The sequence below is a fragment of the Pleurodeles waltl genome, chromosome 6, assembly GCF_031143425.1.
Source record: "Pleurodeles waltl isolate 20211129_DDA chromosome 6, aPleWal1.hap1.20221129, whole genome shotgun sequence".
NCBI classification, from domain to species: Eukaryota; Metazoa; Chordata; class Amphibia; order Caudata; family Salamandridae; genus Pleurodeles; species Pleurodeles waltl.
In genome coordinates, this window is record NC_090445.1 from 972,472,690 (window position 1) to 972,496,757 (window position 24,068).

At 42.2% G+C, this 24,068-nt stretch overlaps 1 protein-coding gene across 6 annotated transcripts in view; it reads right to left on the reverse strand.

Moving 5' to 3' along the window:
* Positions 1-24,068, reverse strand: part of MYOF (myoferlin) — a 686,313-nt gene that overhangs the window by 188,397 nt on the left and 473,848 nt on the right. For all 6 annotated transcript variants that reach the window (XM_069239822.1, XM_069239820.1, XM_069239821.1 and 3 more), the window contains 4 exons: positions 6,089-6,166; positions 2,801-2,982; positions 2,547-2,705; positions 2,341-2,436 (listed from right to left, as the gene is read on the reverse strand). In XM_069239822.1, the coding sequence (XP_069095923.1) occupies positions 2,341-2,436; positions 2,547-2,705; positions 2,801-2,982; positions 6,089-6,166 (515 nt within the window). The remainder of the gene's footprint in view (positions 1-2,340; positions 2,437-2,546; positions 2,706-2,800; positions 2,983-6,088; positions 6,167-24,068) is intronic.

The following is a 24,068-nucleotide window of genomic DNA, read 5'->3' on the forward strand; positions in this document are numbered from 1 at the left end:
CAGACGCAGAGATGGCATTAAGCCATATCTCTGTGAGGAAGGTGATGTCAGGATCAAGAGTAGTTTAATGGTGTCCCATACCTCGGTTGAGTGCTTGCAGAGGGATCAGACGCTGAGCAGGATACATTCCAGTAGACAATGCTTTTGTTTGGATGGGGGAGTGACCATGCTGTCGGGCAATAGCGAGTTGGTGTAGCAGGTGAAGTGGCAGCAGGTGAAAGGGCCTGTGACTGGCTCTAGGCGAGGTACGGCAGGAGTCAATGCCGGAAGGTTGGGTGTTGAGGCTGGTGAGTTCTGACCTTGAGTAGCAGTGGATGGTGGTAGATCCAGGGTTCCTGGTGCTGGCCGCAGTCCAGGCATGGACGGGCACAGACAGGCCTTTGGCATGTCTTTGGCACACCAGCAGCTTGCCCACTGCGCACGTCCACTGCACATATACCTGCATAAATAGTCTTGGGTGGTGGAAGGGGCAGTCAGGGAGGCGGGAGGGTCGAATTCAAGAAGCAGCGTGTATGGGCAGAAACAGATGTAATAGATGTAATAGGCTAGCAGAAGTCGCCTAAAAACAAAGCATAAAAACAAAAGAACTAAGATGAATGACTAAATGCCAAAAGACAGAGCAATTAAGCTTAGCAGAATAAGTGTTACCAAAGACCAAGTCCAAAATAATTAGGTACTGGAGGAGGAGGAGGCTAAACTGAGGCCTCGAACCAGAGGCTTGCTCTGTTGGAGTGAGATGACCTGACACATGGAGCTGGCAGTGGGGAGAACACCGCACAGACCAGGAGGTTGGGTCTAATCATGGAGGCCATGCAGGGGCCTGCATAAGTAGTTGTGGGAGGGGCTGTCAAGGAGGCAGGCGGGTCGAAGGCGGGGAGCAGCGGGTGTCGGCAGAAGCAGTGGGAACGGGCAGGAGTGGAAGGCAAAAGTCACTTACAAACAAAGCATTAAAAACAAAAGCACTAAAATTAATGACTAAATACCAAAAGGACTGAGAGATTATGACCAAATCCAAAATAATAAGTTTAAGCTTAGCAGAGAGTTACCAAAGACCAATGACTTAGCATGTGGAGCTGGCAGTGGTGAGAGCAGTGAACAGATCAGGAGGTTGGGCCTACAGTGGGGCACACACCAACTAACTTATTTGCCCTGAGCCAATTGCTGTTTTTTTTTCTTTTACAAGGGTGGAGGGTGCACCCCGTGCCCTTGTTGCCCTTTCCACCATTCCCACAGGCATTTCACCACCTACATTGCAGAGCTGTTTAATTAGGTGCTGTAGAGAAGGCAACAAAATGTCCATTAGCAAGAATGATGCAGCACTAAGTCTGCATACTATTCTGCTTCCCGGTTGGCTGGCTTCACTTTGCCCATTGACCACATCAGCTACAGGGAAGGAGAGCACTGAGGTCCACTTGAATTATCACAAGCTGCCACAGCTGCCATGAACCCTGGTGATCAACTACAAACTGAGATACCTAAGAGTCAGAGAAACACTGATTACAGCTCACTTTAAGTATGACTATGCTGGCACTATGAAGCAAATAGGACTGATTACAAGCAGGCAGACAATGATGCTTAGAATCTGTTTCAATTTGAATCCCTCTTATATTCAATGTGAACAGGCTAGTGGTTGAGCTCATAAAGAGGAGGGCGTATGAGGGAGTCTGCCTGAGCATTTTGCAGTACAAGGGATATAGGACCCTTTCCCGAAGCTTTGGGGGGATTGTCCAGTGAGCATGTCACTATCAAAGGAGCATCCATATAAGAAAATAGCCTGTACATAAAAGATTATCCAAGTATCGCAAAAGATCAGTAAAGCAGTTAGAGAACATCCTGTACTATACCTAATGTGTTTTGTAAAGGACCATATCTGATGAACACATCCATTTCCCAATCAGAGTCCTTTCTATTGGTATGAGAGGTATCATGTAATTGTATGATTTCTGTGCAATGTGGGGCCATTGTGTGTTAAAAGGTTCTAGGACAAAGTACCAGAGGCTTTCTATACATGCTCAAGGATACATGGCTACCTCTGAAGCTTTGCTTCCAGGCAGGAGGGTGGACAGTTTTGATGTAAAATACATGAAATTTGGACCCACAGGAGAGGCTACCTTTAAAGGACTACAGGAGCAAGATGCACATTCAGGTTATGTGCAATTAATTACTGGAAGATCACAAAATGCAAAGCATGCCATGCTTGTGAGGAAAGTCAAGATATTTTCACACTTAGAGATATTTGGATTGTTCTAGGATTACATTTTCATCTACCAGCCTAAATCCACAGTTGACATAAATTGCAATATTTTGGAAAGATAGCTACTATACACAGTTGGTAGTTACCTCAATAGCAGTCAACTGAACCACTGGTCGAATACCTTGAGGCACCATATAAAGAGCTCCTCTTTTAGATGGCAGAATTGGCAGATTAGCACCACCCTAAAAATAACAAAATAGTGGTCAGATGCAGGGATGAATCACAGAGCAATCTATGATAAACATTTCGGAGTCCAACAAGATAAATATCTTCAGAAATGTATAGTAAAAACCTTTTGTCGAAGTATAAGCTCAGCTGCAGCAAGGATCTCTCCATGGGGTTTATTTCCATTTATTACTGGATACCAGAGGAGTCTAGGGGAAATATCCATTCCTGAATCAAGCTTTACCAAAGGAGTAAAAGTACTTCGTCCCATAAATTCATCCTTGCCCTGAACAAAGGAAATAGAACAAAAATTAGGTAATAAACAAATGTGCTTTATCAAATGCTTGACTAATAGGTTGTAGTACAAGAGCATTCACATACCACTTGATCATTGTCGAAAATTTCAACAACAACGTTTGGGGGACTTTGCATCACAGTTTTAGGGTCTCCAAACACTTCCACTTCATCAAATATTATAGTTTGGTCCCAGGTTGGATTCAGAGTTGATCTAATAATTTCTGATGTTTTACTTCGATGGAGAAAGGACACATGAGCATACGGATCTACAAAATGAAAATCAGATTATAACAAGAAAAGTTTACATATCTAAGTTTCCTTTTCAAATGCTTTGAAGAGTTACAAAGTTCATCCTTTCCAAATATTGCCTTAGGACTGTGCAAGACAACCAGAAAATAGGAATGACATATGCAATTGTACTATAGAATATTTGAGAATGCTTTTTATAAGACTATTCACTAGTTGCATGCATACTCCACAGGATAATATACTCCACGGGATACATCACTCTTCATAAATGCCTCCTAAAAGGAGGTTGAGAACCTGTGAAGACTAGCTCTTCGTCTATGCTGTCCTCCAAGTTTTCATTCAACAAAATTAATTTCAAAGAGTGGATCAGTTCCTGCTTTGAGCAACTAACAGTCTAATGAAGCGTTTAAGAGTCATGGTGAGATGGGGGGAAATAAGATGTGTGCAATGAGTGTGCCATGTCTAGTCCTGATTAGAGGACATTAAAACATATCTGAACTCTACACATGCCTGATGTATACGAGGAATGGTACTGAAAACTGTGCAAAAGTTGGTTTATTTTATTTTTCTCAGTCTGTTCTATCTGAGGAGTGTCATAGCTGTGCCTTTTTGGACTACTATTCATATGCCCATTCTCTGCTACTACCTTTCAACCCTCGTCCATCATCATGTTGTGTGTTATGTTTGCCATAAGTGGCAAGGGTATGCCCAGATGTGGGTCACTTGCTCATTGTGCCATTGGATTCAAGCTAGGCCAGCTGATGAGGGTTGATACCCTGAAACCAGTCTCAGGATTCTTGTTTCTGGTCCAGGGAGGACCCAGCCTGGCAGTTCAGGCTGGACTGTTCCCATCGGGAGCAGGGTCAAGACTGATTTGCATGTGGCTGGGACCCAATTGGGGTGGCATGGCGAGCAAAAGAACGATGGATAAAACCCAGATCTGTAACTGGGGGTGTTTTATTGAAAGGTTTCAGCATTCTGTCGATCATCATGGCTAAGGAACATGTGTGCCTTGGCCTGATAAAACGTTGAGTCATTGTGTTACTGAATTGGGAACTGGGATCAAGAGTTAAAAACTGCTTAACAAGAAAAAGTGATTTACTCACCTGCTTTAAAAAGGCAGACACTGTACTGAGTACCCGCAATTGTTTATTTTGCCAGGAAGTGTATACCAGCACTTCTCATAAGGAAGCAGGTATTGTTATAGCCAGTGCCTGCCCTTCTAGATTTTCATTTACAGCACTCCTCACCTATAACTGCAGCTTTGCAGCTTGGGGCTATTCTTGATTGACATGCTGTACATTATTCTGCCATCTAAGTGCTGGTTCTGGAGAAACAAGTTCAACTAAGTAATTTTAATTTTTGGGCCTAGACCATACCAGTCTGTGAGCTCCACATTAGTCCGCTCTGTGACCACGATTTTAAGAATTAACTTCTTTTTGCATTAATGCTAATGAGAGTGATTGGTTAAAGCCAATTTTATATTTAGTATTTTATATTAACTCTTTCTCTTGTTCTCTCTTCCACTTGTGTGGGGAGGTGAGAGGAGGACATGTGAATGTAGAATAGCCCAGAACCGCAAGACAAAATGACTTCTTTTTTTAAACTGTTCAAATTACACAGAGTTCATACATGATTAAGCAGTACTCACTTCATTTGCCCCCAGGAAGGCGAGCAAAGCAAGCATACAGAAGCAAATAAATGATTTTACATTGCCCCACTGTCACTACTTTGAGTGCCTACATGCACGTAGTGTTTAGTAAACATGCATAGATGACCACATTGGTGCTGCACAACGTATGCTAGTAATATATTACTTAGAAAAACTAATAAATGATCATTCTTGCTCTTGGAATGTGCCACACGCTTACTTAAATATCAGCTTAAATATAAGCCACCACAACAAATATTCCTTACTCAAACCTCGAGAAAGTAGGGACCGTATTGTAGCTCTGGTAAACCAAATGTATGTACTGTAATTTACAGGGTGAAAGTCCCTCACCCCCTCTTATGTGGCATGATTCATTACGGGGCCCCTCCTGGCGCCGGTCTTTGTGATCCTGGTGCGAGTTACGACCCTTATGTCGGGGAGCTGATGAGGTTGTTTTTTTATGGTTGTAGTACTATGGGTGCTCCCTGAAGAGCAGTTTTGGGTACTGAATGAGGGTGTTTAATGAAGACGGGAGAGGTTATAAGGTAAAGCTACCTACTGGCGGAGAAAAGGGAAAAGTAATATATTACCAATGGTAGATTAAAAAAATGGCAGGGATTAATTCGACCCACTTAGAGGCCAGCATCTTTCTGGCCAGCAGGCACTCTTCATTGAGGTGTACGGGCATTCATCACTTGGATGGGTGAGAATTTATGTCAGTGTGTCCACGCACGAATAGAACTACAAGGTGCAAAGACAGGCCTGCGCAATCCCAGAACTAGTATCAGCACAAAAACATTTACTGAATCAGTGAGGGGAAGGGCACCACTGTGGTCCTCTGACGTACCTTTACGAATGGAGAACTCCACTGACAACTGTAACCAAATCATGTTTTCAATAGTAGCTTTAACATGCAATCTGATTTAAAAAGGTACAGGAGGTGGCTAATATGGTCATCACAAATAACATTGTTAAGAGACAAAATTTTACTTTATTTTTTTTATTCTGATATTTATATAATGGATTGATCAAATTCTGCACTGAATAGGATTTAACTTTGGGGCCTTAACTATCCCACATACTACCTAGAGACAAAGGATCAGCATGAACACACGAACAGTGAATTGTTAGCATATTCATATCATTTTTTAACTCCCTATCTAGAATTAGGCATCTATTTGTCTTAGTCTGCTGCAACATCAGGCTTCTGCAACTATCTACGGAGGAGATGTGGTATAGTGGCTCGAGCTGCCACATTGGGATACTGGAATCCCTCAGCATCAGACTTAATATTGTGTGATTCTCAGCAATCACATAATTTCCCTGTGCCTAATTATGTATAAAATAAAATTTGTGTAATTCTTACTTGATATACACAATTTTCTAGATTGTTTCCAGACACCCCATGTAACGTACAGCACTCTATTGCTTCACAGCTGGGTTTTGGTATATAAATACTGAAAAATACATACCAGAAAAGCTATCTTGGTCCAGCGCTGTCAGACCCCTTGCCTGGTACAAGTAGCAGCGAAGGTGATAACTGAACACCTCTAGAAGAGGAAGCAAAAGGTACATAGGTGAAACACATTAAAACACTGGCACATTTAATTTCGGAATAAGGCCTATGATTAGTTCGGTCTTCTCAATTGTAGTATTTGTACATTCTGTAAGTAATGGGTGCTAATCGACAACATCCTGGAGTTCATGGTATCTGTATTTATATTTGGAAAACTCAAAGAACAACTGTAAAAAGGAATAGACGTTACTTAATGTATGGTAGATATGATAGATTAGGTGTGCCAGGTTGATATGGTACATTGGCATGGAGCGTTTAGTATGGTTGGTATGTGGCAGCATAAGTGTGAGTGATATTTCAAAGTTTGCCCTATTAAAACATTTTCTAGACGTCTGGCTTACAAATCATAGCGTTGTTAGAGGCAAACAGAAGCATTTACTCTCATTCATAAAGCATACGGTTTGCTTCATGAGGAGTGATTTGTTATATTTGATAAGATCACTTTCATAGCAACAATGCTGCTTGTGTGTTCCAAGTGCATGCCTCAAATTGGAGCTGAAAAAAAAAATGGTTGTATGAGATAGGTTTCCCAAGCTGTCTGACAAACTCAATGAAGGAGCCACTTGTGTTTATCAGAAGACCATCTCTGGTGGGACAGGAACACTATGCCTCTGTACTCGGATTCTGTAAGAAATTGGGTTGTAGGTTGAGGGGTCTGTGAGCCATGGTTAAGCAACAGTCACGACCCCTGACAAGGTGAACCACAAAAAGTCACTTGCTTAACTTGTGGTTAACCCTCTGGTAGCTTGGCACAAAAGTAGTCAGGCGTAACTTAGAAGCAATGTGTAAAGTATTTATGCAGTACCCAACAGTAATAAATGAGACCAGAACACAAGAAAAATCTCACAACAATTTATAAAAAACAAGTATAGTTTAATAACTGATTTGACACCAAATGGCAAAAATCCAATCACTAGGACCGGAGATGTGCAATTTCAAAGGTTTAAGGTACGTATGGCACCTAAAAGCACAAAGCGCTACTTCCAGTTATCTGTTCATGTGAGACCAGCTGAAAGCCATAAGTTCAGGCCAGCCACGATGGAGCACAGATCTGATACAGGGACCAGGTTAGTCTAGCTGAAAAAGGTACGTTCTAAAGTCCAGCGCAAAATGTTCAGTTCACAGCAGAGGGAGCCACGAGTAGCAGCAAAGTGTCTTAGATCGTCCTGCTGTAGCTCGATGAACAGGCCAGACATCTTGGACGGGTGTTGCTGTAGAGCAAAGATCCTGTTGGGCGTTCACAGACAGTCGATGCTGGAGCTTTGCATTGACATAACGGGCTGTCAATGATGTAGCGAGAAGCACAATGCCAGTTGTTGCTGGCAGTCCCTGTAGAGACAAGATTCTTCTAGGAGGAGCTTAACTGATGCCACACCAAGGGTCCAGGACCTAGGGGTCACCTCTTGGTGATCAGGAACTCACACCAGAGGTCTAGTTGCAAGTCCAGGTCAGCTGTACAGTTGCAGGGAGGCCTATGGAGCTTGTTGTGTCCCTTTAGCTCCGAATAGGCAAACGGCTAACTAGCCCATGGAGTCACTCAGGTAGCCTGGGATAAAGGGGACAGATCCAATCATCCTGCAGCAGGACAGTCTTCTGGCAGAAGTGCAGTCCTCCTTCTATAGTGTCCACAGGTCAAGGAGTGCATTGAGGAATGGGTCTGAGTATCCCCTTTTAATACTTGGTGCCCACTTTAAAGCAGAAGAAACTTCTCAAGTCTTCCTCCTACTGAAGTGTCTGAAATGTCCTGCCTCCCTGCCCTTGTCCCAGGGTGTCTTTTGCAGGCTTAATAGGCTAGTGTGAAGTCAAATCCTTTGTGTGTGAGCTGAGGCAGGGTCTTTCAGGGGAAGTGTGACAGGTGACGGACCCACTCCTCTCATCAAGGCAGGAGGGCCCATCCTGCCAACAGCCAGACCCTCTATTGTGTATCTGACTGGGAGGAGTACACAAAGGCCAATTAGTCGTGTGACCTATGAAACAGGCTGCAGACATTTTCAGAAGTGGCTTAAAATCTGACTACTATAAGCAAGGGGTTTAAATTACAATTCCTCAGACACCAAACATGACATTCCTACCTGCTCCTACGCAAAGTGATCACTTATATATGATAAGGCAGCCAAATGTTATACTAATGGAGAGGCAGTCCTTGCAATTGTGAAAAAAAAAAGTGGAGAGTTTTTTACTACAAGAACATATAAATTCTAAAGGCTCATGCCCAACTTTTGAAATATAAACAGCCTACAGGGCAGGGTTCATTGTAAGTCTCTCCAGGGTAGGTCGTATGAATTAAAAAGCAAGGTTTAGGCCTGGCAAATTTTGCCTGGCCGAAATGGCAATTTAAAACGGCACATACAGGTTGCAGTGGCAGGCTTGAGACAGCATGTATAGGGCTACTTAAGTGGGTGGCACAGTAAGAGTTGCAGGCCCACTAGCTGCATTTAATTTACCAGTCCTGGGTATATGGGATACAACCTTACTAGGGATTTACAAGTAAATTAAATATGCCAATTGGGTGTAAGCCAACTTTACCATGTTTACAGGATTGAGCACAAGCACTTTAGCACTGGTTAGCAGTAGTAAAAAGCACACAGTCCTAGAGGCAACACAAAATTCAGCAAAACAGAAGGAGCGAAGGTAAAGTTTTGGGGGGCAAACCATCCCAAGCACATCGGCTCTAACTGATTCTCTTCTACAAAGTTCTTAGCAAGAACTCAACTCAGTGTGTATGAGTGGGGATAAAGAAATCCTTAAACTGTAACATGTAATTGTTTGTGACAGACTCATCTAGCAACATAGTACACTTGTTTAACTTGGCTTTTGGTATCAGCCCTATTTGATGCCCTCCCTTGAAATAAGTATAAAATGGGAGCAGAATCCCAGAGTCCACTATTTCAGAGATGACACTAGAGAACATTCCTTAACATACAGTAAATGTAATGCGAGATACTGAACATTAAACCGGTAAGTAAGCCACACAAAAATATCGTCTCCACTATGGTGCCCTCAACAGGGTAAAAATATAATGGCACTATTGGACAATTTGTGGGACCATGAACCCATACAGAGTAACTTGATGTCTGTCAAATTTAAAGTCACTTTGACCCTGTGTTGAAAAGCAAAGAAAAAATAAACTCCTATTTTATTTATTGTTTTTAAGTTGATATCAATGGCATGGACTTTACAACAGCAGCAAAGTAAGGTGATCTTGCGTTGGGCTCTCTTGAAATTTACCTAACTGTCTGACAGGCACTCTGTTAAAGCAGTTCTGGATGCCAAAAGTTAAGTTGTTTTTTCTGAGCCTAACTATGGGCAAGTGAAATTGCTCTTTATGCCCTCCAAAAATAGATGTTTGAAGCCACTATTTTGAGGTCATCTAGTTAACTCCAATGCAATGTTAAAAGAGCAGGACAAGAGTTGTGTACTGCCCTGAAATGCATTAGTGGTGGTGTTCGGTACTGGCAAACCCATGAAAAGGTCTCCTAGCATCTGTGGCATGTTATTCTTATACTGGAGCATAGGACAGTCCCTTGGTTTGTGTTTGTTAATACCAAGGTGAATGTGAATTATTCACCTTCCTTTTGGGACATGACACGACATATGACTGAAGAGGAACTCACAGGTGGATAAGCATTTTAGGTAAACTTGGACCCGATGAGCAAAATAAATGAATTACACTTTCCAGAATATCCACAATGGTTATGCTGAGAGTCCTTTTACATAAAACCATTTTAATTGAAGATTATTTTCATGCCTATTAGTCTTTCAAAAAACATGACTCAATATTACTAACGGGCATCTTTACTAACCACTGATTTGTACTGGCTGTAAGCAGGCGGTCATTATACAGCTTCGATCAATAGAAGCCAAACACTAAATTGGAGCACACAGCGCTACACAGCTAGGAACAGAATTTTAACTCCACCTGCAGAGCTTAGGTTACCAACACTCAGATTCTGCTGGTGCACGGTCCAGACACACCGGGCAGGTGGAAAGGGCAATTAAGGATGTTGTGATGGAGTTATGACAGAAGTAGTTCATCATTTCTTGAACCTCTGCCCCAAAGTACACCAGTATCAGAAAATCCTGGTTTAAATCGTTTCATTATCATTTGAGGTTAGAGACATCAGCAATTGTATTACAGAAACTGACCGTCAGTGCTAATTTGGAACACAATACTAATTTACAGATATAACTACTATAAAAGTGTACATCTTTGCTCCAGTTTGTTATTTTCATGGCTGGTGCCATTCATTTCACAACTGAAAAATCAATTATTGGTAATAACTTAGACAAATGCAAATATGTATTTCTGAAACCTCATAACACCACTAACCATCACAAACAGATATAGAGGAAAATAGCACTAATATACTAGACATATTGCACTATTTGAAGGGTGTGCTACTTTAAACCTCGCTTTTGTGCAGCCGTCACTGTTGGTTCGTGATCGCAAAAATAAGTAACTGCATTTTATCTAGGTAGATAATTTATGAACATTGTTTTTTCCTGCCGCAAAGCAGCACTGACGGTTGAAAATGTAAGAAAAAGAGGATACCCCTCGTGTTTTTAATGCTGTGCTAAGTAGCACCACCCTCGTAGTTTATGAATTTGAGACATATTCCTTTATTTTCCAATTGTTTATCTAACTCGAGGCTGACTGCAGTAAAGTAGACCATAATTTGTTTTAAATCCATGCAGGAGAACCCTTATTTCAAATGCAACACCTTATCTTTACATCTATGCATGCATTTATATAAATTTATTGGAAGCTTTAAATAGCTCTGCAAATCACCTAAGTCACTTCAGTATGCTGGAGAAGGCAGAAAAAAGTCACAATACTGGGGAGCATAGCAACACATAGGGTCATAGTCTTCAGTCACTCCCAAGCTGGAGTTGAAATTCATTAAATGCTTGTTTAAAAATTGTGGGTTTTAAAGGATTCTAAATTTGCAGTGCTGCCTTCAGAACCGGGTTGATAGCTAAGGATTTGCCCTAGTTTCGGATCCTGGATTACCAAAGAATTCTGGCAAAACTTTAGTCCCTAGAAGTAATAGTGTGAATATGTGTTGACTATGGGGCGCTACATTTAGAATGAAGGCAGTTTTAAAAAAAAAATTTTTTTAACATCAGTTCAACTCACTCCTTATAGAGGTTTCAAAAGGCAAATTCCGGGATTCACCACCAATTGAAAAGGATTCCTGCTTCGCTCAAAACTCGTTTTATTTTTAATTACAGACTCACAAACCAGGAGGTTATGAACAGATTCTCAATTTAATGTCATGCTTTGTAAAAGAAAACACACATGTGATGGCAAAGCAAACAGGTCTCTATTTTTAAAGAAGAAATTATATTAACATTTTAATGCACTTCAAAAGCTGCACCTCAGTGTTCATAGTGGAGGTTGCAATATCATAGGCCATTACTTAATTCCCCCCAATGTACAAACAAGTAATTTCTGTTATAGGCTGCGGTCCCTTAATTAGTTACTAGATTATATTTTGCCCCTACTTCATAAAATCACCACCTCTTGGAATATGTAGAGGTGGAGGTTAGGCGTGGTAGAATAGTGGGTATAACAGATGAGGAATAGAAAATGGTGGCTGTGCAACTGATCTGGACAGTGCGCTGGACAGGCAACTCATATGGATGGGGCACATTGGAAACAGTGCTTTTATTCACAGATCAATGATCTCGCTGTTATTGGAGAATGTGACTGTAGGAAAATGGCTACTTGTTGCAGTTACCTGTTCCCCCCCCCCCCCCAACTTGTTGCCTGATATTGATGCTGACTTGAGTGCGTGCTGGGACCCTGCTAACCAGACCTCATCACCAGTGTTCTTTCACTAAAAATGAACCATTGTTTGCACATTTGGCACACCCCTGGCACACAGATAAGCCCCTTGTAAAAGGTACCAGTGGTACCAAGGGCCCTGTGACCGGGGAAGGTTCCTAAGGGCTGCAGCATGTGTTGTGCCACCCTAATGGACCCCCTTACCTACCACATGCACACTGCCATTGCAGATTGTGTGTGTTGGTGAGGAGAAAAAGGCAAAGTCGACACGTCATCCCCCTCAGGGTGCCATGCACTCAACACACTGCCTGTGGCATAGGTAAGTCACCCCTCTCTCAGGCCTTAAAGCCCTAAGGCAGTGTGCATTATACCACAGGTGAGGGTATAGCTGCATGAGCAATATGCCCCTGCAGTGTCTAAGTCCATTCTTAGACATTGTAAGTACAGTGTGGCCATATTAAGTATATGGTCTGGGAGTTTGTCAAAACTCACTCCACAGTTCCATATTGGCTACACTGAATACTGGGAAGTTTGGTATCAAACTTCTCAGAATAATAAACCCACACTGATGCCAGTGTTGGATGTATTTAAAAATGCACACAGAGGTCATCTTAGAGATGCCCCCTGTATTTTACCCACTCTTTCAGTGCAAAACTGACTGTCTGTGCCAGCCTGCCACTGAGAGATGGGTTTCTGACCCCCTGGGGCAAGAGCCTTTGTGCTCTCTGGGGCCAGAAACAAAGCCTGCACTGGGTGGACGTGCTTCACACCTCCCCCATGCTGGAACTGTAACACCTAGCAGTGAGCCTCAAAGACTCAGGCCTGGTGTTACAATGCCCCCCGGGCACTCCAGCCAGTGGAGATGCCCAACCCCTGGACAAGCCCCCACTTTTGGCAGCAAGTCCAGAGGAATAATGAGAAAAACAAGGAGGAGTCACCCCTCCAGCCAGGTCCACCCCTAAAGTGACCAGAGCTGAAGTGACCCTCTCCTTGAGAAATCCTCCATCTTGCTTTGGAGGAGTAGAACCAATAGGGATAGGGGTGTGCCCACCTCCCCATAGGGAGTGGCCACACAAGGAGGATGTAGCCACTCTCAGGGACAGTAGCCATTGGCTACTGCCCCTGACCCTAACACACCCCTAAATTTTGTATTTAGGGTGACCCTGAACCGAGATCATCAGATTCCTGAAGAACTCAAAAAAGGACTGCTGTGCTGAAAACCCCACAGAGAAGAGAAAGGAGACACCAACTGACTCTGCAGCAGCCCTAACAACTGAATCCTGCTTCAAAAGCTGCAAGAAAAGAAGCAACGTGTTCTGCAGGACCAGCGACTCCTGAAAAGCCTCCAAGGGACTGCCTGCATCACTGAGGACCAAGAAACTCCCATGGACAGCGGACCTCTCCAATAAGAAGATCAAGAAACCAACTTTAAAGGACTCTCACCTCTCTCCACAAGCGTGAGTCCAACTACTCTGCACCCAGCGCCCCGGCCTGTGTCCAGAGACACCAACTATCCAGGGAGGACCCCCAGGAAACTCAGACGATATGTCCAGCCTGGGCTGACCTCTCTGCACCCTTATGACAATGCCTGCACAGGGATTCCCGAGGACCCCCCCCGGCTGTGACTGCCCGGGACGAAGATATCCGACACCTGGAGAAGCACTGCACTCGAAGCCCCCAGGCCCGTGAGAAACCAACCACCGGTGCAGCAATGACCACCAGGCAGCCCTCACCCTTGCCCAGTCAATGGCTTGCCCGAGAGGCCCCCCTGAACCCTGCCTGCAGCCCCCAGGTGACCCCTGGGTCCCTCCATAGAGTTCTATTGAGAAGCCAATGCCCAGTTTGCACACTGCACCCGTCTGCCCCCATGCCGCTGAGGGTGTGGTTTTTTTGCCTATTTGGGGCCCTTCCAGTACTCCTCCAAACCCCCATGGTCTGCCCTCCGACAACGTGGGTACTTACCTGCAAGCAGACTGGAACCAGAGTATCCCCTGACACCATAGGCACCCACGTTATTTTTGCTCCTGTTTAACCTCTGCACCTGACCGGACCTGTGTTGCTGGTGCTGGGTGTTTGGGGTTACCTTGAACCCCCAACAGTGGGCTACCTAAACCCCAGAAACTGAACCCGTAAGTGTGGTACTTACCTCAGAAACTGTACTTTACTTACCTCCCCCAGGAACTGGTGAAAATCGCAGTGTCCACTTTTAAAATAGCTTTTTGCCAATTTAAAGAAAACTATGTACAATATTGATTCTATTCAAAGTCCTAAGTATTACTGTGCAAAGTACCTTTCATTTTATGTACTTACCTGCTAAATGAATCTTGTGGTTCTAGAAATTAATTAGCAAAAGAATATTTTTCTATATAAAAACCTATTGGCCTGAAGTTAAGTCATTGAGTGTGTGTTTTCACTTATTGCTTGTGTGTGTGTACATCAAATGCTTAACACTACCCTCTGATAAGGCTAACTGCTCGACCACACTACCACAAATAGAACATTAGTATTATCTATTATTGCATATGTCAAGCCTCTTGGGGAACCCCTGGACTCTGTGCACACTATATCCGATTTTGATATAGTATATACAGAGCCAGCTTTCTACAGTGAAGATCAGTAAGAGACATTCAAAGGTACTAGGGATACTTCCATAATGCTGGTAAAACTATGTACAAATATTAGGAGTCAGGACTATCTATACTCCTGAGATGGCATGTGTGGCACCTCCCTATCAGACTATAGTTGTCTCACAAGACAAGGTCTGGGGTGATGCTGGAGCAGTAGTGATCGGTGATTTCTTCTGTGAGGAAAGTCAAAGGCCTTTTGGCCACATATGTGAGGAAACAGAGCTGCATGAAGGTCAGTTTATGATGCATGCAGCCCTACTGGGCCAAATTCCTAAACCATGTACTCAACAATGTTAGTTTATACACTGTCAGTGACTGTTGGCAAGAGGCATACAGCAATGAATTTTCAGGCACTGCCCCTGTACAGAGAAAAGAGGTGTGTGATTTAGTTAAATGGACACAAACTAAAAAAAAAAAATCAACTCTAATGGCCCTCAATAGAAGCATTAATACAATGCCTACTGATGCATGGGACAGAATATGAATAGCTTTGGAAGCTAAATCAGGTACACGTCCTCCTTGAGAGAAGTAATGAGTGTATGTACGATGCAAGGTTCTTTATTGCAATGACACTTGTGTAAAATTTATAATCTGCTAAATGTGGGCTCTATACTGGAATGTTTAGCACAGTGTATGGTCTGTTATAAGGATTGAGGGAAGCATTTCATCTAGTTTAGTCTTCTCAGTTATAGTACTTGTACACTCTAAGTAATGGGTGCTAATCAACGACATCCTGTCATTTGTGGTATTTGCTGTTTATGTTGAAAACTCAATAAAAAAACTATTTAAAAAAGGAATAAATGCTAGGTTAGGCTTGGCAGGGTGATATAGTACAATGGTGTGGAGCATTTGTTATACAACAATTTTGGCTGATATTTAAACTTTTGCCCTACTAAAGCATTTTCTGGACATCTTGCTTACAAATCAGCTTTCTTAATGACAAACAGAAGATTGTACTGTCTGTCATTAATAAAGAATATGGTTTGCTTATAGATGATTGGTTTGTTATGTTTGATGCTGCATATTCTTTGTTTGCTGCTTATAATTCATAGCAGGAAAAGAAAAGGAAACTGTTACTTACCCAGTAGACATCTGTTTGTGGCATGTAGTGCTTTAGATTCACATACTTTGCATAAGTCCGCCATCTAGTGTTGGGCTCGGAGTAATGCAAGCTTTTTTTTGTTCGAAGAATCTTTTCGACTCACAAGATCAAGTGACACCTCCATTCAGTGATTGTGCGAATGGGCATGGACTCCTTTGTTAGATTGTTTTCACGCAGGAGGGTGAGGTAAGGAGTGTGTATATATGGAAAATGTCACTTACCCGATGTACATCTGTTCATAGCATGTAGTGCTGCAGATTCACATGCTGTGCATATATCCCCATCTAGTGTTGAGCCTGGAGTGTTACAAGTTGTTTTTCTTTGAAGAAGTCTTTTTTCGAGTCACGGGATCAAGTGACTCCTCCTCTCGGTGATAGTGCTCCTGGGCATCGACTCCTTTGTTAGATTGTTTTCCCGCAGGAGGGTGAAGTAAGGAGTGAAGAACTGCGTATGTACAAAACTATATAGAAAGTAAAGATGTCAATGTAATGTATTTACATATTTACATGATTAAGTATTACAATGACTACGGGCTCCCAGGGAGGAGGGAGGGCACATGTGAATCTGCAGCACTACATAGCACGAACAGATGTGACATTTTCCGTTCAGTGGCATCCGTAGCTGCAGATACACATGCTGTGCATGGACTGAAAAGCAGTTCTCCCAAGTAAGCGGTGGTTAGCCTTTAGGAGTTGAAGTAGTTTGAAATAGTGTTTTTAGCACTGCATGACCAACATTCGCTTGTTGTCGAGATAACACATCCACAGTGTTTAGTGAATGTGTGTGATGTGGACCATGGGGCTGCTTTGCATATGTCTGTCATTGGTATATTTCCTAAGAATGCCATTGAGGCACCCTTTTTTCTAGTGGAATGTACTTTTGGACTGATTAATTTCTTTTTGCCTTGAGCTAGCAGGTTTGAATACATTTTACAATCCATCTAGCTAATCCTTGTTTCAAAATAGGATTGCCTTTATGAGGTTGTTGGAAAGCAACAAAAAGTGGTTTTGTTTTTCTAAAGTCTTTCATTCGGTCTACTTAATACATTAGAGCTCTTTTGAGATCAAGAGTGTGGAGAGCTATTTCAGCAGTAGAATCTGGCTGTGGAAAGAAGACTGGCAATTTGACTGACTAATATGAAAGGGTGAAACCACTTTTGATAAAAACTTTGGATTTGGTCTATGTTCTGCTTTTTGTTTGTGTACTTGGAAGAAAGGTTCTTCTAAAGTAAATGCTTGAATTTCACTTACTCTTCCTAAGGAAGTGACTGCTACCAAGAAAGCAACCTTCCATGAGAGAAACTGAATAGCACAAGAGTGCATGGGTTCAAATGGAGGACCCATACGTCTTGTGAGCACAATATTAAGATTCCATGCAGGAGCTGGTGGTTTTCTAGGTGGAATAATTCCTTTAAGCCCTTCCATAAATGCTTTTACAACAGGAACCATAAACAGAGAGGTATGTTGTCTGTTTTGTAGGAAGGCTGATATTGCTGTTAAACGAATTAGGCAAGATTTGCTTTTTGCAAATATAGCAAATAACACAATATCCTGTACTGATGCTTTAAGTGGATCAATATTTTTAGGTTGGCAGTAATATACGAAACGTTTCCATTTATTTGCGTAGCACTGTCTGGTTGTCGGTTTACGTGCTTGTTTTAGAATGTCCTTACATTTGTCAGATGTCGTCATTCCCAATAATTTCATGGCAAATCTTACTGTGTAAGTTTGATTGACCTGCAATTGGGATATGAGGGAGTGAAACGCTTGTATCCATTGTGGATTTGGGTAGGCTAATGCTTACTGAGTATTCAGAATTGCTCCTAGATGAGGTAGAATTTTTTCTGGCTGAAGGTGAGATTTCTGGTAATTGATTGTGAACACTAATTTGTTTAGGGTATCTATTGTGTATAGTGTGTGATGTTGGCAGTTTGGAATGCTACTGGATTTTATTAACCAGTCGTTCAGATAAGGGAAGACATGTATGTGTTGCCTTCTGAGGTATGCTGCGACTACAGCTAGACATTTTGTGAACATTCTTGGTGCTGTTGTTACCCCAAAGGGTAGTACCTTGAATTTATAATGCTTGCCTGCTATTACGAATCTTAGGTACTTGCTGTGAGCTGGGTGTATAGGAATGTGGAAGTAAGCATCCTGTAGGTCTAACGCTGTCATGTAGTCTTGTTTTGTAGCAAGGGAATGACATCCTGTAGAGTGACCATGTGAAAATGCTCCGACAGGATATATAGATTTAGAGGCCTGAGATTGAGAATGGGTCTGAGAGTACCATCCTTTTTTGGTATAAGGAAGTACAGGGAATATACTCCTGATCCTTGCTGCGAGATTGGAACTACTTCTATTGCCTCTGAGTAGTAGAGATTGTACCTCCTGTTGTAGTAGAATAGTGTGTTCTCAAGAGAGTATGTGAGAACGAGGTGGAATGTTTGGTGGAGTAGAGATGAGCTCTGGGCAATAACCATTGCGGATAATTGAAAGTACCCATTTTTTGCGAGTGAGAATGGAATTGTTGCAGTCTTCCTCCCACAGAAGATGTATGGAAAGTTTGGGAAGTCATTATTTTGTGGCTGTTGAAGCACCCTTTGAGGCTGGGAATTTACCTCTGTCCCTACAATTTTGTCCCCTGTAAGATCCTCTCAATTAACCCCTTTGGTAATACTGCTGGCCTTGTTTGAATCTGAGGTGGAAGCCTCTGTAGTTGTGTTTCAAAACCTCCCCTAAATTGTGATTTTCGAAAGGAACCCCAAAATGGTGTGGTATAAAGAGCTCCCATGGATTTTGCTGTGTCCAAATCTTTTTTTGGGTTTTTCTATGGTTGTGACCACAAGGGTCCAAAAAGCTGCTGTTTGTTAAACTGTATATTAAACTGTATATTAAGGACTGCCTGCTCTATCGCTGGTTTGAAACCTGAGGACTCAACCAGGCATGTTGTCTAATAGTGATGCTGGTATTAATTCCTCTAGCTGCAGTGTCAGCTGTATCTAGAGCAGACATAATTTGGTTATTTGTGATGGCCTGACCTTCTACAATTTGTTGCGCCTGCTTTTGGTGTTCTTTGGGTAGGTACTGCAAGAATTCTTGCATCTCACCTCAATGTGCCCTGTCGTTTCTTGCCAACAGGGCCTGGGAATTGGCAATACACCATTGTTTGGCTGCTTGTGTCACCACCCTTTTCTTTGCCGCATCAAATTTACGGCTTTCCTTGTCAGGGGGTATCCCCAGAAGACTGAATATTGGCGCACTTCCTGGCTGCACTGACCACAAAAGAATCTGGTGGTAATTATTGTATGATGTAAATTGGGTCTGTTGGTGCAGGCTTATATTTTTTGTCAATCCTTGGTGTTAGAACCCAAGCTTCAACTGGTTCTTTGAATATTTCAACTGCATGCTTAAGCATACCAGGAAGCATTGGTAGACACTGATATTGCTTGTGAGTTGAGGACAGGGTATTAAAAAGGAAATCCGCCTCTAAACTTTCTGCATGCATTTGTACTCCATGGTATGCAGCTGCGCTGGATATAACTTGGTTATATGCTGTACTATCCTCTGGTGGAGATGGTCTGTTAGGAAAAAGATCTGGATCGTTCGATGGGATAGTATCCGAATCGTACATATCCCATGGGTCTATAGTGTAACTGGAATCACCCATTTCTTCTTGTGGGGAGGTGTGAGAGTGTGATAGTGAAGGTGGTGGTGGAGTCAGAGGTTGTGGTAAAAAAGAAAAGTTGCGGTGAATTTGGTGGAGAAAGCTCAAGAGGTTTCTGCTTTTCCTTTTGCTTGTAAATTTTTGCAGGTGGCGGGGCAGTATCCAGAGTCTCCTGAAATGCTAACTTCCTTTTAGTTTCTGGAGGTGGAGAGGTAATTTTTCCATTCTCTTTCTGGATTTGGGTTCTCCTTGGTTTGCTATTCATAACCTCCAAAATGGGTTGAATGTCTGATTCCTGCATTTGATGTTCAGAAGCATGTTTTTTGGTTTTAGAGGAATGTTTGCTAAGTATTTTGGGCACATGCCTGTCAATAACCCTCAGACTTGCCATGTAATAACAGCAAAACATACAGGAAAAGCTATAGGAGTGTTGGTAAAGAAGTATCCACAGTGGAAAAAGCGATGTCCTTCCTGGAGAAAGGAAAATGCGGAAGAAAGGAATCCAAGATGGCGGACAAGAGGTTCAAACGTTAAGTTGTTGTTCTAGTGTTGCACTCAATTTTGTTGCTATGATACGTGTGCGCCGCTAGAGAGCTTCGCACTTCAACTGTGACCTGACAGGAATCCAGATATGTTGAGAGAGAGCTCATTGTGAGGTAAACATTTTCTGAGGCAAACTTGGCTTTGCATGCATTTCACGGACTATTCGAGTAACCACAGATAATATTTAATTGCTTAGAAGCAGAGGCAGTGACAGAAGGTTTTTGCATCTTATGAACAAGTTTCTGGCTGTAAGCATTTTTTGTGAACATTCAAAGAATATGAAAATATCAATCAGAGTTTGAAAGGTTTACTGGACAATATAAACACGACAAGTTAAAGAAGTCTATAGATTATTCTTAACAGAAAAGATAAACCTACAACAGGGAATACAATCGTCACGCATTATCCTGTCATTATATATATATATATATATATATATATATATATATATATATATATATAGCAGCTATTCAAAATTATTAAAGAACATGCAATCAAACAAACTCAAAATATCTATATATCAGCACAAAGGTTGAGAAGTAAGCTAATCTTCACTTACAAAAAACAGGTAACCACTTCTACACTAAAAACTTCTATTATTCAACATCAACAGTAATAGAGAAAGAGAGGCAAAATCCTCAGGGAGCTCAGGGTAAGAGAGTGAGAAATAATTGTTAAGTGAACCTAATTATTAGCAAATGTAAATGAATGAATAGTTACCATAGAGTGTCCCTAGTAATTGTAATTTTGCAGATGCTGTTATTCAGTTAAGATAAGTGAATGGCAGACTGAGTATTAGAAGAAATACCATCTCTGAGGCAGTCTCTCTAAATCCCATTCCCCTTTTCCCCTCCAGGGTGCTCAAAACAGAGATTCAATTTTGTTACAAGTAGTCTGGGTTGGGACTGAGGATTTATCTTCTGCTCCTGAGGAAATCAAACTAAGGTACTCTGACAATGCCTCATTCTAGTCGAAAGCCCTGTTCCCTCTGTATACAAGTGTTTTTTCGGCTCCGAAGTTGGACCAAGATGTTTCAGGTCCGAAGTGGTTAGCCGAGGTTTCTGCTCTGAAGCAGAGCGTACTTTTTTCAAATCCGATGATGTTGGGCGTCGACTCAGTTCGGAGGTAGAGGCTTGTATTTTTCAGCTCGACCCAGACACCGAAACAGGCATGGTAACCTTTTGAGGGAGTACTCCAGCCTTTTTTCAGTGCCGAACCCAAGGGTCGGTGGACAATTATTTTTTTCCAGGTGGAACCATGCAGCAGCAGTGATGCACCCAAGGCCTTGCCCAATTTTTTTTTAATGTTGATGTTGGGTCAGTTGTACTCACGTACTGCACCGCTGCTATTGGCTGGCTGTCGTTGCCTGAACCCTGCTCGGAGTCGGAGTCTGGGATCAAAACTTCTGTTTGTGCATGCTCCTCTTCAAAGGCCTCGGTGGTGGCCTTCTTGCCCTTTGATCGCATAACATTTTCTTCAATCGAAAAGACCGACACACCTCACAGCTTTCTTCTTGATGCTCAGAAGAAAGGGCGAGATTACAGACCAAGTGCTGATTGGTGTATGGAAATTTGGCGTGGCACAGGGGACAGAATCTGAATGGAGTCCGATCCATTAGGCTATGATGCAGTAGTGCCATCCAGGCCCAAAGAGGGTGCGAGCGCCCGGTAGGGCACTTACTTGATCCCAACAGTACTATCGGATCGAGTAAAGAAAGAAAACTGTGTTCGAAACAATACCAATGGTATGAGAAAAGTTTGAAAGATTAGAGAACCGAAAATCCCAGAGTGAGAGGGAAAACGTCCAAACCCGACAGCGGAAAGAAAACAATCTAACAAAGGAGTCGATGCCCATGCACACTATCACCGAGAGGAGGAGTCACTTGATCCTGTGACTCAAAAAAAGACTTATTCGTAGAAAAGTTTGCAACACTCCGAGCCCAACACTAGATGGCGATATATACACAGCATGTGTATCTGCAGCTACACATGCCATCGAACACACACACATATATATATGTATACATACATATATATATGTATATACATATATATACATATATATACACACACACACACACTCCTTACTAGATAATATAGAAAAAAGCATGTCCATGCAGTGTATATACATATGTAGAATATTTTTAGAATACTTCTATTACAATGACCACAGGCTTCTGGGAAGGAGGAAGTGAATCTAAAGCCCTACATGCCACTGGGTAAGTAACATTTTCCGTTCAGTGGCATGTGTGGCTGTAGATACACATGCTTTGCAAAGGCTGTAAAGCAGTCCCCTCCAAGTAAGCGGTGGCTAGCCTGTAGGAGTTGGAGTAACGTGAAAAAGTGTTCTGAGCACCGCCTGGCCAACATTTGCTTGTTGGCAAGCTAAAACATCTACACAATAGTGCTTAATGAATGTGTGAGGTGCAGACCAAGTAGCAGGTTTACAAATATCTGCTATTGAAATGTGTCCTTAAAAAAGCCATAGTAACACCTTTTTTCCGGTAGAATGTGCTCTAGGAGCTGTAGGTGATTGTCTTTTAGCTTTCAGATAACAAGTTTGAATGCACGTGACTATTCAGTTTTTAAAATTGGATTGCCTTTGTGAGGCATTGAAAATGCTACAAAAACCTGTTTAGATTTTCTAAAACATTTAGTCCTATCAATGTAATACATAAGAGCTCTTAACATCTAGTGTGCAGAGCTCTTTCAGCGACTGAGTCTGGCTGTGGGGAAAAAACAGGGAACTCAACTGATTAGTTAATGTGAAATGGTGAAACTACTTTTGGGAGAAATTTAGGGTTTGTCCTAAGGACTAATCTATCTTTATGAACTTGGAAAAAAGGTTCTTCTAAAGTGAGAGCTTGTATTTCACTTACACGCCTTAAGGAAGTGACCACCACTAAAAAGGGAACTTTCTATGAAAGTAATTGCAAAGAGCAGGAGTGCATGGGTTCAAAAGGTGGACCCATGATTCTAGTAACAACAACATTAAGGTTCCATATTGGTGCTGGAGGAACCCTGGGTGGAATTATTCTTTTAAGGCCTTCCATAAAGTTTTTGATTACTGGAATGCTTAATAAAGAAATATACTGTCTGTTTTGGAGATAAGCAGCTATGGATCCTAAATGAAGTCTTATAGATGAGTATGCTAAATTTGCCTTTTGTAAATGTAGCAGGTAACAAACCATGTCTTGCACTGATGCTTTGAGTGGATCAATGTGTTAAGGTTGACAGTAGCATACAAATTGTTTCCATTTTGCAGCATAACACGGTCTAGTTCTAGGTTTACGTGCCTCTCTAAGAATGTCTATACATTCAGATGCGAGTTATACATATCCAAATTCTATGACTTCAATAGCCATATCGCAAGATTGAGTGTTTTCGGGTCTGGATGTTGGTGTTTGACCTCGCGTTTGAGTCAAAAGGTCTCGTCTGGTGTGTTGGGCAGTTTATGGTGGGGAACCACAGACAGATCCACTAGTGTTGTGCACCAAGGCTGACGTGCCCATGTGGTGGCTACAAGGATCATGGTGAGTGAGGTTTGTCTCAGTTTGCAAACCAGAAATGGAATGAGTGAGAGAGGGGGAAAAGTGTAAGCAAATATCCCTAATCAATTCATCCATAGAGCATTGCCCTTGGACTGAGGGTGTGGGTATCTGGACGCAAAGTTTTGGCATTTTGAATTTTCTGCAGTGGTGAAGAGGTCTATTTCTGGTGTTCCCCACAGGTGAAAGTATTGGTGAAGTACTTATGGGTGAAGTTCCCATTCGTGGACTTGTTGCTGCATTCTGCTTAGGAGGTCGGCAGACCGATTGTTCATTCCTGGGAGATATTCTGCCAGTAACTGAATGTGATTGTGAATTACCAATTTCCAAATTGTCTGAGCTAGAAGGGACAATTGAGAAGAGTGCCCCCCCCCCCATTTCTGCAGATAATACATGGTTGCCCTGTTTTCTGTACGGACTAGAACCACTTTGTGGGAGAGTTGTGGCAGAAATGATTTCAACGCTAGAAAGACTGCTAGTAACTCCAAATAGATGATGTGATAAGTTTGTTGAATGGGATCCCACCTGCCTTGTATTGTAAGGTTTTTGAGATGAGCCCCTCAACGTATCTGTGATGCATATTTAGTAGAGTGATCTGAGGCACAG